The 13,413-nt window shown below is 38.0% G+C and overlaps 1 protein-coding gene across 11 annotated transcripts in view; it reads right to left on the reverse strand.

Annotated features, from left to right (window-relative positions):
- KIAA1217 (KIAA1217 ortholog) overlaps window positions 1–13,413 on the reverse strand; it is a 366,730-nt gene that overhangs the window by 230,293 nt on the left and 123,024 nt on the right. For 2 of the 11 annotated variants that reach the window (XM_048294930.1, XM_048294961.1), the window contains exon 1: window positions 1,624–1,957. The exons of 1 other annotated variant lie outside the window; for it this stretch is intronic. In XM_048294930.1, the coding sequence (XP_048150887.1) occupies window positions 1,624–1,843 (220 nt within the window). In that variant the 5' untranslated portion in view covers window positions 1,844–1,957. Of the gene's footprint in view, window positions 1–1,623; window positions 1,959–13,413 lie in introns of those variants that run through there. 8 more of the 11 variants (XM_048294921.1, XM_048294912.1, XM_048294954.1 and 5 more) reach the window with 6 other exon arrangements.

Below are 13,413 nucleotides of genomic sequence, written 5' to 3' on the forward strand. Positions count from 1 at the left end.
ATAAATACTAAAAGCACATGCCATGTTGCAGCACTACTGATAGACACTAGATTTCTGTTTTAGAGAAATTTCACCCAAAACTCTAAGGAGTGACTGCAACCCTTGCTTTAAGTTGCAAAGCATTACATAGCCCAAGAACACCTTGAAAAAGTGAGTAAGGTGATAAAGGAATTGAGAGTGCCATAAAAATCACATCTCTTAAAAGGACACACTTTCTGTTCTGTATATCCCACATGATTTCCTTTTCTCAATAAATGAGAGAACACAAACTGCCATTTAAAAAACTTTAGCTTGGTGAAAAACATACTGTTGCAGGATTTTCTGTGAAAGTTTTCAAATTTTAAAAACTTGACTATGAAACATCATTTACTATAAAATCAATAAATATTGGTTACCAGGGCAAAAAGAATTGTACATCTGTTTTTTTTGGAATAAACTTTCTTGCAATACATCTCAAGATCAAAAATGAGTTTTCACATTACATTGCTAAATAAGCAAGATGTTCTGTGAGTGAGACCAGAAATTTAAGCCCTCCCACCTCCAGCTTTTCTATTTGCTCTCTTCTGCCATTAATAAAGTGCTTCAAACCCAGTTTCCTTTGTAGAAACAAACAGATCATCCATCTCCCTGAGTAAGACTAGGTGTCATCACTTTTTCCTTCTTTGTGAAATAATAAAAGTCATACTGCAGGAAAAAAAAATTCTTTTAAACCTTATTCAGGTGGGAATAAAAACTGTGACCTTGGATACCATGTGTGTGAAATGAAAGTACAGTTTCAAGTTACAAAGGTCTATAATCTACACTTCTTTTTCCTGTGGATTTAGGATGGAGGGACATTTCTATTCTGTATTGAAAGGATTCTGCTTCTTGTTCATATTTAAATATAAACTTCATGAAGAGTACAATTAGAATACTACTACTTTTATTTCCTGATAGAATGACAACTTACTCCCATTTTACACCATGCGGATTAAATGGCTACTTTTAAATTCAGTTCTAAGGAGTACTGTCACAAAAACTAAGTTAAAAAGAAACAATGTTTCTGCAGCCCATTGCTCAACAGATCAGTGAAAGCAGATTGTAATCTTATATTATCCTCCACATTTGTTTGCATTCTGAAAGCATATAAGCCTTTCCAAATACACTTGATCTGTTTAATTTTTATGCAAGAAATAGTCACAGCTGCCTTGTTAGGACCCACGAAGAAGACTTTTACTTGCAGGGTTGAAAGATTCTGTGCCTGCACTGATGTCTATTTTCTCTTTATTTTTCTCTATTTAATCTTGTTCACACTTGCTAATAATTTCAAATCATTATTTCAAATAAAGCTTCACAATACAGTGGCACATTTAGACTGTAAAAGATTGTGATTTACCAGTTTGACAGCTAAACATTTTTAGCTTGTATACAGCACCCAGCCAAAACTGAACAACAAAAATGTTTTGAGCCCTTTTATTTTCAAAACAAATGCTTTATGTACAAGAATCTGTCATTTAGAAACAGTACACACACACATACACACATATACCCCTATTATAGCATAATTGATGTTTGGGGTTTATTAAAAGCACAAAGATTGCAAATGCTTTTTTTTTTCCTTTGCAGCATGAAATAACCAGTTACCTTTCAGGAAAGGAGCCCTCCGTGGCACAAGCCCTTCTGTGATTTCCACCTGCTCTTGCTGATGCTGTTTAACCAGGTTTCCTTCGCTGCCAGCTCTCAAAATCTTTTCACCTAGCCTAATTTTTCGTGATCGGCTGTTAAAATCTTCTTTCCTGGACAAAGGCGATTTAGGAGCTGTACTAGCTGACACAGGTCGAGCCAACCGAGAAGGTTTGGACATCCTGCCTGTGCAGGAATGTACCTGCTCCGAAAGCAATTCCTAAAAAAATCCTTCGCAGCTCACTTTCCAGCACAGAGGCTGGGGAGTTTGTGTGTGCAGCGCAGCTGGATGTGAAGTGCTGTGCTGCCAGCCCGATCAGTTTTAAACACCAAGCGTTGGGTGGTCACGCAGTTTCCCAGACCTGTGGAATGCAAATGTGTGCTGGGGTAAAACAGATGACTCTGTCCCAGTGCTGAGTCCCAACCACGCTGTGGGGAGCAGATGCTCTTCCAGGGACTGTCCTGAGCTCCTGGTGTGCACTGAGAGCACCCTGGCATGAGGGGAATGCTCCACCTATGCAGGTATAACGTGAAAAACCACCCAGGCGCAGGGTTTACCTCTGCATGTGGGACCCTCCCGCATTCCTCTCCCAACCCTCTCTCTCAAACAAACACTTTCTTGTTTCAGCAGATTTCTTCACAGTGCGCCAAAATCACACTGTTTCAGTGCTATATGGTAAATGCCTGATGTCAAGAACACATTTGTCTTTGAGTTAAGCACAGTGCAAGCTTAAATTGGATTAAATGATGCATATTCTCCTAGCACTGTATTATCTGACTCACCAAAAGAAAGGAAGGATTGACAGCAAATATCATCTCTCTTTGAAAAATGGTCCAAATCCCTTATTATTAACTGGCGTTGTTTAGGAAGCAACACTGCACAGAATACAGCCCATTATACTTTCCTATTTCACTGCTATATATATATATCTAGAAAATCCCTGGCTTCTTGCACACTACAGACAATCATGTTCTTTACTGACTCTCTAAAGAAAAAGTTCCTGACCTCAGGCTACATTATTTCAAATCTCAATTCCTGGGTGCTCTTCTTTGAAAATGCCCAGGCAAATCCTGCCTAACTTTCTCTGCCAGCTCTGTGCTTGTGAATGCTGCCAAGACAAAGAGCATTTGGTCACATGAAAAGAAAATTCCATTCACCATAATTTTGGAAAGAACTTCTAAAGAAAAACAACACAGGGCAAACAAAAGAAAACATCACAGCTACAGTTACAGTAAAATCTTCATGCTGAATTTTAAAATGTATTTCTCAATATCCTAAGCAAACAGAATGCTGCATCTCTAACAGATTATGAGGGTCCACTTTATTTCAAAACTAGAATGAACATAAGCAAATCAATATTACATAAGCTAAAGTACTAATAGATATTTAGGAGAAATGCTTAACAAGCAAAAAGAAAGCAAAACATGACTAAATTATTACAGCCATTCCTTGTTTTCAGAGATGGCAACTGTACAATGCAGTAAAACATTTTTGCAAGTTATTTCCATTTTTTTTCCAAGAATCCCACATTAAATAGATAATTGTTTATGCCTTCTCTATAAAGCATGGTGTCTATTGCTTTGCTGTCCCATCAAGAATGGGCCAGATTACGTTCAATACAGTAAGCCTTGCTGTGATATTATTCTGCATATTATCTTGTCAATACAGAAGGAACTCTGAGTGGGAAGATTTCTACTCACAAGGAGGAACCTGACAGGCATGAGTGTAACTCAGCTCATTAGCAGTGCTCAGGCACAGCAGGTCATGCAGAAGACAATGAAGAACACAAACAGGGGTGAAACAAGATGATGAATGGAGAGTTAATCATGTAACTGGAGTAAAGAATGAGTGAAGAAGGAAGAGAAAATCTGAAAGCCAGTATGTATGTGAGAGGTCAGTTGTACTGAGCCTAAGAAGTACTGTCATTCCCTCTCAAGATCTTGGACTGCTTGACCAATAGTAGTTTTTAATATCTTCCATTATGATTTCTCATTGTGTAAGCAGACACAAGTGCTGTATGCTTAAAAAGAGTTTTTGAGCAGTGACAATAATGCCTCTGACACTACAAAGACGTATTTTAATTCTGCCAAACACAGAACAATTGTGAAATAAAATCCAGTCCTGAGTGACTACAAAAATAGTATTTCAGTTTTTGAATCACTACTGCTAAAGCAAAATCCAACTGAGATTTCTGTACATTACACATTCACCCAAACTAAGCACCCTTATCACAGGTTGCTCATAGAAAGAATGGCCTCATCTGTGAAGGAGAATCTAACTAGATGGTCATGTTACCTGTAAACTTAAAATAATTTAATTTCTAAGCAAAGCAAGGACATAGTGAATTCAAGATTTTCCTAAGGCTCTCTCGAGCAACATAGCAAAAAAGATGGGGAAAGGGAGCTCTATCCATCAGCTTTTGACAGGAAAGGCCCTAAGTTGGCCATTTGGATGCCAAGGTGACACTTCTCCACTGAAAGACAGCAGCAACATCCTGGTTTTGACAAGAAAGAAGCTCTTTGTCTCACAGCAGAGATACAGCCCTGCAAAAATGGGGTGAGTCAAATATGTTCCTCAAACATGGGAAATTCCTGGAATACTCCAGTCAAAGATGACCATTTTCAGTAATATCTCAGTGCCTGATGGCACGGTGTCACGTGAGGAGAGGCTGAGAGAGCTGTGCCTGCTCAGCCTGCAGGAGGCATCTTACATGTGCATGAACATCTGATGTGGGGATAAAGGGAGGGAGTGGGCTGTTCTCAGTGCTGCCCAGCGAAGGACCAGAGACAATGAGTGCAAATTGAAACCAGGGGAAAGAACGAACTTTAGGCCTTTTATAGAGTGAAGGTGGTCAGACACTGGCACAAGCTGGCCGGGGAGGTAATGAAGTCTCCATCCTTGGAGATAAGCAGCACCCAACCAGGCACAGCCCTGACCTGCCTGCTGCAGCTGAGTCTGCCTGACCTGGGGGTGGACTAGACAATTTCCAGAAGTGCCTTCCCACCCCCCAGAGTTTTGTCATTCTGTATTATTGAATTTATTCAGTGGCTATTTATAATCTGGAAGCTTAAATATCTTTAAATCTGTCCAATGGTAGATGTACAACCTTTCTCCAAAGTCCCAGCAATTAAATTTTCCCATGCCTGACTTCCATTTCTGAGAGCATTTGCTTCCTCTCTGGTAATTTGTCTGTTTTAGCTTCCTGCAGACTGGCAGAGTGTTCCCAAAAAAAAAAGTCCAGTTTGTTTGTTTGTTTTAAAGGCTCTGAGATGTGAAGCTGGTGATTCCAGCTATGAGCATCAAACCCTTAATAAAAGCCACTAATCCCCCAAAAACCAAAACACCAAAAAAACCACCCCAAAATCCCCCCAAACCCTGAAATAAACCATTCCAGAACATAAGCTGAGGTTGCTTAGCTGACTGTTTCAGGCTGGATGTAGACACAGTAAAGCAGTGCACTCTAGGCTGGAACAGCCATGAGCGTGCAGCCCAGGGTTGCTGCCAGCTCCCCATCACCCACATCCCAACTGCACAGCTCCTCTCTCCCCAGCCCCGCTGCCCTGGAGGCCTGGGCTCCTCCCGACTGTGGGGCAGGTCTCTTCCTGCCAATCCCTCCCTCTCCATCACAGGTTCTTAATGAAGCTCCCCAGGGAGCAAGTCTTTCATCAGCTCTCAGGCTTTTTGAAACCCCAAGTTACTCTTTTGAACTACTTTAAAAAAACCCAAAACAAACCCACAAAACCAAAAATAAACAAACAAAAAAAAAAAACCCCAAACACAAAGTCCAAAACAAGCCCAGCCCCTTTTCCCTTAGATTTCAGATAGCCAACTTCAGCTAGGTAGAGACATCATATTGATGTAACACACCATTAAGCAAAAAGCAGTTCAGTTTGTCAGGTTTTCATAAAATGCTGTAGGAAGTCTTCTAGTGCTTTGGGTCAATGAATAAACTGTCACAGCCTCATGCAGAGGAAATCAATATTAAGGGACCAACAATGCAGTCTATGATTTTGAATAATCACATATATGTAAACAAGTAGTATTTTTAGAAAACCATACACTTTCCATACCCTGCTTAAAACACTGTCCTTTTAGGTTCAAAACTAACCTCTCCTCTTTCCTGCCTAGAAAATAAATTACTGCTGAAATATGACAACAAGAATTTGTTAAGAGTTAGCTAACAGAAGGCATTTTTACCATAGCATATTAAATAGGTTATGATACCACTATTAACTTCAGCAATGTTTGTGCCCTCCGGGATAAAAGAAACGTGACTATAGATGTTATTAATCCAAACAAAGCATTTGCAAAGCTTGAAATTTCCTTTTTTGGGCAACCATGGAGTTCTAGTTTACATTTGCACATAAAGAACCAGGGAGGGGAGAGGATCCCTCATATGTGAACCAGGAAAAATCGGGAGTTGATGCTGTACGGTTCAGGATGTGATGTTTTCTCAGCCTGACCAAATCCTCTCCCAAACTTTGGCCTGAAATTATCTAAAGAGAGAAAGGCACGTATACAGAAATATTTCTACTTCAGCAGACTCTTTCTAAACTACTGACAGGCAACAACTGCAACACCAGTAAATGGAAGTTGCAGGTGCAGAAGTTAAAACTGCAAATTAATGAAGTTTTCTCTTTACAAAATTACGCAAGTAACCAGATGGCATAACATTTTCAGCATGAAATGTGAAATAAATGTATAGGCACCAAAAGAACAAGATCAGTGATGAAAACAATTTCAGATGCAAGTCACAGATAGGTATGTAATGTAATAATAAAAAATAAAAAGCTTGGTGCTTCAGAGAGCTACATTTTCTAGTAACTGAAGCATGCAAAATTAGTGACAAGTTAATTTTGCAGATGTTAAAGCTTTCTTAGAAGAATGTACCAGTGCTTTATTTCTCCATATATGATTTCTGAAATAGTTGCATAGTACAGAAGAAGCTTCACATTCAATATATTGAGACCCATTTTAAAACATTTCACACAGATCTGAAGACATTCTTGCTGGGAAAATAAACCATGCAAAAGGTACCTAGTCATTTATTCAAAGACAAGTGAATCCCTCCAACAGAAAGTAGTCTGTAATTATGGCAAGTCCTGTTACTTTTGAATATGGTCTTAAAAAGGAGAGTCTGTTAAGGGTCCTGCTGTAATATAATACCTGCCCGGAAGATGCTATAATTAAAGTAGAGCTGTCATTTATATCAGGAAATCCTGTTCCAGAGATTTACTACTCAGCCATAAAAATTTAATCTCAGTTCCAAGTCTTTAGAAAAAAGCCTAAGTCAGAAAAAAACCCTTCAGGTCTATTTTATTTCCTTTTTGTCAGAATTTCAAAAATTAAACCATAGCAAAGACTTTCTTAAAGATAAAAGCATATACAGATGTAGAATCTAAATACCTTATTCTGCCACAAACCCAGAAATACTGTAAGTAAGGGCAAAGTTAATTTTCTTTATTATTTTATCATTTATACGTCTCATATTTGGCTTTGGTTACAAGACCTTCAAAGTCCTGGTCTGCCTGAGTACACAGGTCTGTGGCCTACTATTACAGTGTATGTAAACATTGAACTATATGAAGGTTATGGTTTTTCTAAACCAGTGTAGGTACATCATCACTATCCCTTACCTGGTGTTGTTCTGTCCTCAGGATGCCTTTTGACAACTACACTTGGTTCCCTTCCCTGCCTGAAGGGTTATAGGAGCCCAGGCACACTTAGGTAACTGCACAGACCAAAGGGTGCACCTTCAGAAGAACAAAGCAACGGGGGGGGCACTGGTGTGTAAACACAGCCTTTAATGTTTGAAATGTTTGCCAAGACTGTTGCTAAGATTTCCAATTGGTGCCAACTGTGATGGCAGGCCTGGGTACTTTATCCTGATGAGATATGTTAATCACTAAGCAATTCCAGACAGAACAATCAACTGTCAACAGCTGCCCATGCAACGCATGACAAATACTTTTTTTTTGCAGAATATTACCTTTATCTATTTATTAGCTATTCACAGAAGAATAAAAAATTTATATATTTATGCCACATTTAAATTATTGCTAAACTCTAGCAAAGTGTTCTGTGATTTGGCTGTTCTTGGTGCTGCACAAGTTGGCTGTAATGACTAAAAGAGCTAAAATTCACACAATCTTGGTTCAAAGCTTTTTTTCGCTTTTGTTCTGATCTTTTAATCAAATCAAATAAGAATTTAGGCTCAATATGTTCTTAAAAGAATATCCATTAGCTATAAATCACTGCAGATCATTGCTATTATTACTTCATTGTTAAGTAATGTGAATACTGCTTTCCACATTTGCAGTTATTTCATATGAGGTTCTTAATGCATTTTAAAATGTGCACAAAATTATCTTTTGTGAAATTCATAGCATTAGTAGTTTTTTTGATAAAAGAGAAAAGTGTCCAAATTTTAAAATCTCTCCTGAAATTAAGTTAGTGAAACTATGACTGGCTTAGTCTTTATTGCCACTATAAAAAGGGGAGGGAGAGAAACAATTTATAACACTACACTGACATTTTACTCTGAAGAAAATGTTAGTTTCAAATGTTAGTTGCTAATTTGTTTTAGCATAACTGCAGCCTTCTCTAGCTTTTTCAATCATCATTTTCAAATGACCACCTCTTAATAAAAGAATAACCTTTAGAAGTGCTCTAACACATCAAAAATACAGAGAGCTTAAAGCTTTATGAAAGAGAAAATATCCCTTACAGAAATTCAGCCCTTTATGATGGTTTGAATGAAATCCTGGAATGAAGAGGAAATAGGTAGGAAGCAAGAGCAGATTGGATATGCCAGGAGACACAAACACAGTCCATAACTGACAGAATCCTGTGCATATGGTCAAGGCACAGATAAGTCCTTTTCATTCTTTCAATACTCCTCTTTCATCATGAAGTTCTGCATCATCCACACAGGGGAAAAAAATAGGTAAGAAAAGTAAGCACAAAATGAATGAAAGGAAGACAAATTTCAGGCATGAAGGCAATTCACTCATATCCCACATGAAGTATTTTAACTACTCCTCAGCCACCAAGGCTCCATTAATAGCACCCGGGTATGGGTGCTGCAGTGGATAGTCTCATAAGGAGGAGCAAACTACAGAGAAAAGAGAACACTGGGAAGGCAAGGGTCGTCCTCTGAAGACGGTGGTGAGAAGGAATAGCTCTGTAGGGTACCCGTAGCTCTGGCACTCTTGGCTGGACTACCATAGTCTTTTTCCACCAGAGACCTTGGATGTAAAGAAAAATCTCCACAGGTCTATGGAAAGCAGAAAGCAAGTAAGCAGATATAGAACCCTTTATAGTCAGGTATTACAATGACATTTATTTGGGGGCTTTTTTAAAAAGCAAAATAATTATAGACACTGTCTAAACTGCAGACAGGCACAGAGAGTGTTCCACCAATCCAGTGTCCTTTTCTCAGGTGTAGTCCTGGGAGTGATGACTTAGTGGACTGCAGAATATAAAATGTTATTTTTCTACTTGTGAGACGCAATATTTTTCAGACATCCATTAATGAATATTTCAAGAAGCTAATCTGATCAGCTGTCTGTGATTTTTGTGTGGTTTTGGCCATGACAGAGAAAAAAAAATACTTTTTCTCCTAAGTTCCACTTAAAATGTGCATCATAAGAGTGGAGCAAGCTTTACATTTTGCACAGTTTTACTTATGCAGTACAACATATATGATGCATAAGGTTCTTTTCTGTGTCAAAATTTCAAGTGACTGGTGTTGAATTTGATCCTTTCTGTCCCTTATACTGTCCTTACAGCACAGTAAGTGCCCTATAATGCTGACTGCATGAGTTTGTGTAAACTGTCTATAAACAGTCAGATGCTTGATCCCTTGCTGTCTGAGCAGCTCTGGAGAGATGAACATGTTTGTTAAACAACAATAAAAAATCTGCAACTCCATTTATTATGTTTCTATAGCTATAGATAATAGTTCAGGTAGTCTGAGTTTACCACTACTCCTCTGAAAAGCACAGGCATTGCATCCTCACCTGCTCAAGCCATCTGGAAAGATATTTCTTGGTTACAATCTGCCCATATTTGTAGAGACTAAATGTTCTGAAATCTGGAGATTTTATGCAGATGACTTAATGTCCTGCTTTGCATATTTGATGATTTATTACCTTATTTACATAAATGACAACAAATGCTCCCAGTTACTAGCACTTAAGAGTGAGGGGCTTGCAGCACATAGCATGCTTTAGGAATGCAGCAACTGTTGTTTTCTTTATTTATGGCAGATATTTGGGGTGGTATCCAGGTAACCCTGATGGTTCTTCCAACCTCCATCATTAGACATTGTTCACCAGGAACATGAAGGGAAAATCTAATACAGTGGTCAAACAGCAGACAATAGCAGATGGCAATGAAGCAAAGAAAACTGAAATAGTAGTCTTTCCAACCAAGAAAAATCTTGAAAAGAACTAATAAATAACCTTATCAATAAAAAATAAGGGCCTATGAAGTATGTTATTAAAACCCCCAACCTATTTTCTGAATGGAAAACTAAACTGATGACCATGCCAAGTACAATATAAAAATTATACCTTTAAAAAAGGTCAATGGCCATTTTAAAGTAGGTTAGCACAAGTTAAAATAAAGAGAACACTGCATGACCAGCATTTCTGCCTAGAACCATGAAGGAAATTGGTAAAACGATGTTTTGAATGCATATTTTGTTTCCCAAGGACCACATTATTTACTATGCTCTACCAAATAGTGTTCTCTGATCTGACTGTTCTTGATGCTATATTGGTTTGCTGTAATGACTAAAAGATGTAAAAAACAAAGAGTCTTAGTTCAAAGTTGTTTCATTTGTACTAATGCATTAATCAAATAAAGTAAAACTTTAACTTCAATATGTTCCTGTTTGATCCCAAAGGGTTAAAATAAAATTGATGTTATAGGGATTGCTACATAAAGAACAGACATGCACTTAAAAACACATGCAAAGAGAGACAGAAAGAAAATAGGTGAAAAGAAGTAGAACAACAGCAACTCCCCTCTGATAAGACCTCCAGTGCTTTTAATGGGCACCAGTCTGCTATCAGGGAGATTTCAGCAAGTTTGACCTGAATTCCTTCCACTGAAATGCAACCACCATATCTACCATGTTATTATATGAACCATAAAATAAACAGAATAATTCAGAAGCTATTAAAAATTAATGTTACAAATTCTGAGAGCAAGCCTTCATGATGTCCCTCATTTTAATAGTCCTTAAAATGTCTTTCAGAGAAAAGGTCTGTAGGGGGAAAGACTGGAAACACTTGGATCAAAAAAATCAGGTTTCTTACCTCAATAAAGACTCCTTGAATGGGGAAAATAGGATCTGGGCAACTTCCATGTTTAACATTAGAATTAAAAGGATCTTTTAAATCTTTGCTGGACTTTAAAGACAAGTTTGTAAATTATTTACTCCCATGTCAAAATGAAGTTTTGCAATTGGGAATTCAAGTAAGTCCCAGATAATGCCTAAACCTAAAGAAAACTACTGCCTTCTCCTTTAAATATAACAACTCTGCAAAGCTAACAGCCATAAAACATAGGGAAAATGGAGGCAGTGACCATAAAGGTAGCTTTAAGCAAGTAACACTTTCAGGTCTCAAGATGAGACCTTAGTGTTTATTTCACATAAAGCAATGTCTTCCACTGAATAAAATAATCCCCATTGCCAGTCAACTGCCAAGAAGTATGACACACACCTTAATACTTTTGAAGAGCACTATTACATGATAACAGAAAAAAAAGGAAAAATATTTCTTTGGTTAATGATGCTCTGGACATTTTTATCCTAAACCTTTCCTTCCAAGCTCTCCACAGTTTTCTACAGCACAAACAAATTAGCCATCTTCTTCCACAAGCAGTGACTACCTCTATTTTGGTCTATTTTGTCACTAATAAGATCACATATCCCTTAATAACAAAAATTTTTCTAGTTATTAAAGCCACCTATTTAGGGTTCTACACTCAAAGGTAATTGCACAGGTAATTTTAATTTGGTGGAACCTAACCACATACCATGAGTCTGGTCCAGATTCAGGATTTAATCCTATACTTTTTAAGTGAACTATGGCTTATTTTACAGCAGCTGTTACAGTCTACATCAGCCTTGGTTCCACCTCTATCTCAGCCACCAGACTCTGCAGTTAGAGTTGCTTCTTTGGTTGTTGTCTCCATTTATTTGACTGAGCATCAAGTTTTACTGTTCTAAATACACTACAAAGCCTGTCAAAAAAGAAAGCCTTGCAGTTTGCAGCCTGATATCACCCACCAGGTGCACTGGACATGTGATGGTGAGGGAACCTGCTGGAGACAGAGGCAATTTGGGTCAAAGAAGAGGGGAAAGACATTAGGATAAAAAAAGGGAGAAATTCTCCCAGCTATCATGGCTGTACCACATTAGGCATATTTTCAAGTAGGTGAGAATATATGATACTAAGTTGCTACAAAACTGGGCTGTGGGGAATGCAAGAGGTATGTCCATCTGCCTGCTGTCATGATTGCGAGCAGCTGCCCTGAGGACTTCCTTTGTGGAGCAGCTTTGACTGCCCTATCCAAATCCCCGGCAGAACATTAGGGAAGAGACCCCTTCATCCCTGAGCAAGCCTCCGGACCAGAGGGAGCCAGCACAAAATTCCCTTAAATCTATGCTCAGGTGGCACACCAATGTGATCCCCTGAAGCCTCTCTGACCACAGTTGTGATAACCATCCATTATTTCCAGAAAGTTTATAATTGGCTAGTCTTTTTATTTTGGTGACTATGAAGAATACAAAGTCAAATTTCAACAGGGTGCTCATGGAGACATGCAATCTGCAAAGCACAGATCTCAGATTTGCTCTATGAGAGGTTAAAAACACCACATCCTGTGATCTTAATTTAAGACACTTTATAGCTAATATTACTCATTAATCGAAGTGTGTTATTTTACCAGTGATTCATAAGACTCTAGTAAAATCACAAACATGCCAGTTAGACTTTGGGGAACTGTGTGGTTTTACTCATTTCTAAAAAATATATACTATTGATGCAGAAAAAAACACTTTCCTAGCAATACAAATGATGTAGTGGCAGGCTGGAGTGATGGTGTATTTCAGGGTGATTTGTTCAGCAAAAACAACAGGTGCAGCTGGCGTTTTCCAGCCATAAATCTTCTCTTTTGCAAGCTAATGGTAGGTTGCCAAGTCAGTGTACACCTCTATAGCTTATGTTAGAAGGAATTTTTTTTTAAAGGTGCATAATTGTCACAGAAGGTTAATTTTAGATTAATTAAGAATTTGAAGAACAGTTAATTAAACCATCAAAAGTGATCTTTTGTTAATTTGGGGGGGAAATGCTCATTCCACTTACAGAATAGCAATTAGGATAAAGGATCAATCAATATGTTTGCATTTGCCAATTACTGTTATTCACCAAGCAGAATTTGGAAACTTTGATAAAGAATCTTCAATTCCTTCAGCCCTTAATTACAACTCATTAAATTTTCATTAACTTCAAGCTCAGTAAAAAGCAATAGAATTCTTTGATGGTACCAGTGTTGGCAGGACCCCATGTTAGATGCCAGAGATGTTCTTTGTTTTGTGGAAGTTACTTGTGTTTAGCCAGTTATGTCATTGCTTTATCACAGCAACACATCAAGAAATTGTAAGAAAATATCCCATGTCTCTTCATTTAACTTCACTCTATGTCCATTTTAAAGCTTTGAAGCAACTTCTACAA

Source organism: Corvus hawaiiensis, chromosome 1 (assembly GCF_020740725.1).
Source record: "Corvus hawaiiensis isolate bCorHaw1 chromosome 1, bCorHaw1.pri.cur, whole genome shotgun sequence".
In the NCBI taxonomy this organism is placed as follows: domain Eukaryota; kingdom Metazoa; phylum Chordata; class Aves; order Passeriformes; family Corvidae; genus Corvus; species Corvus hawaiiensis.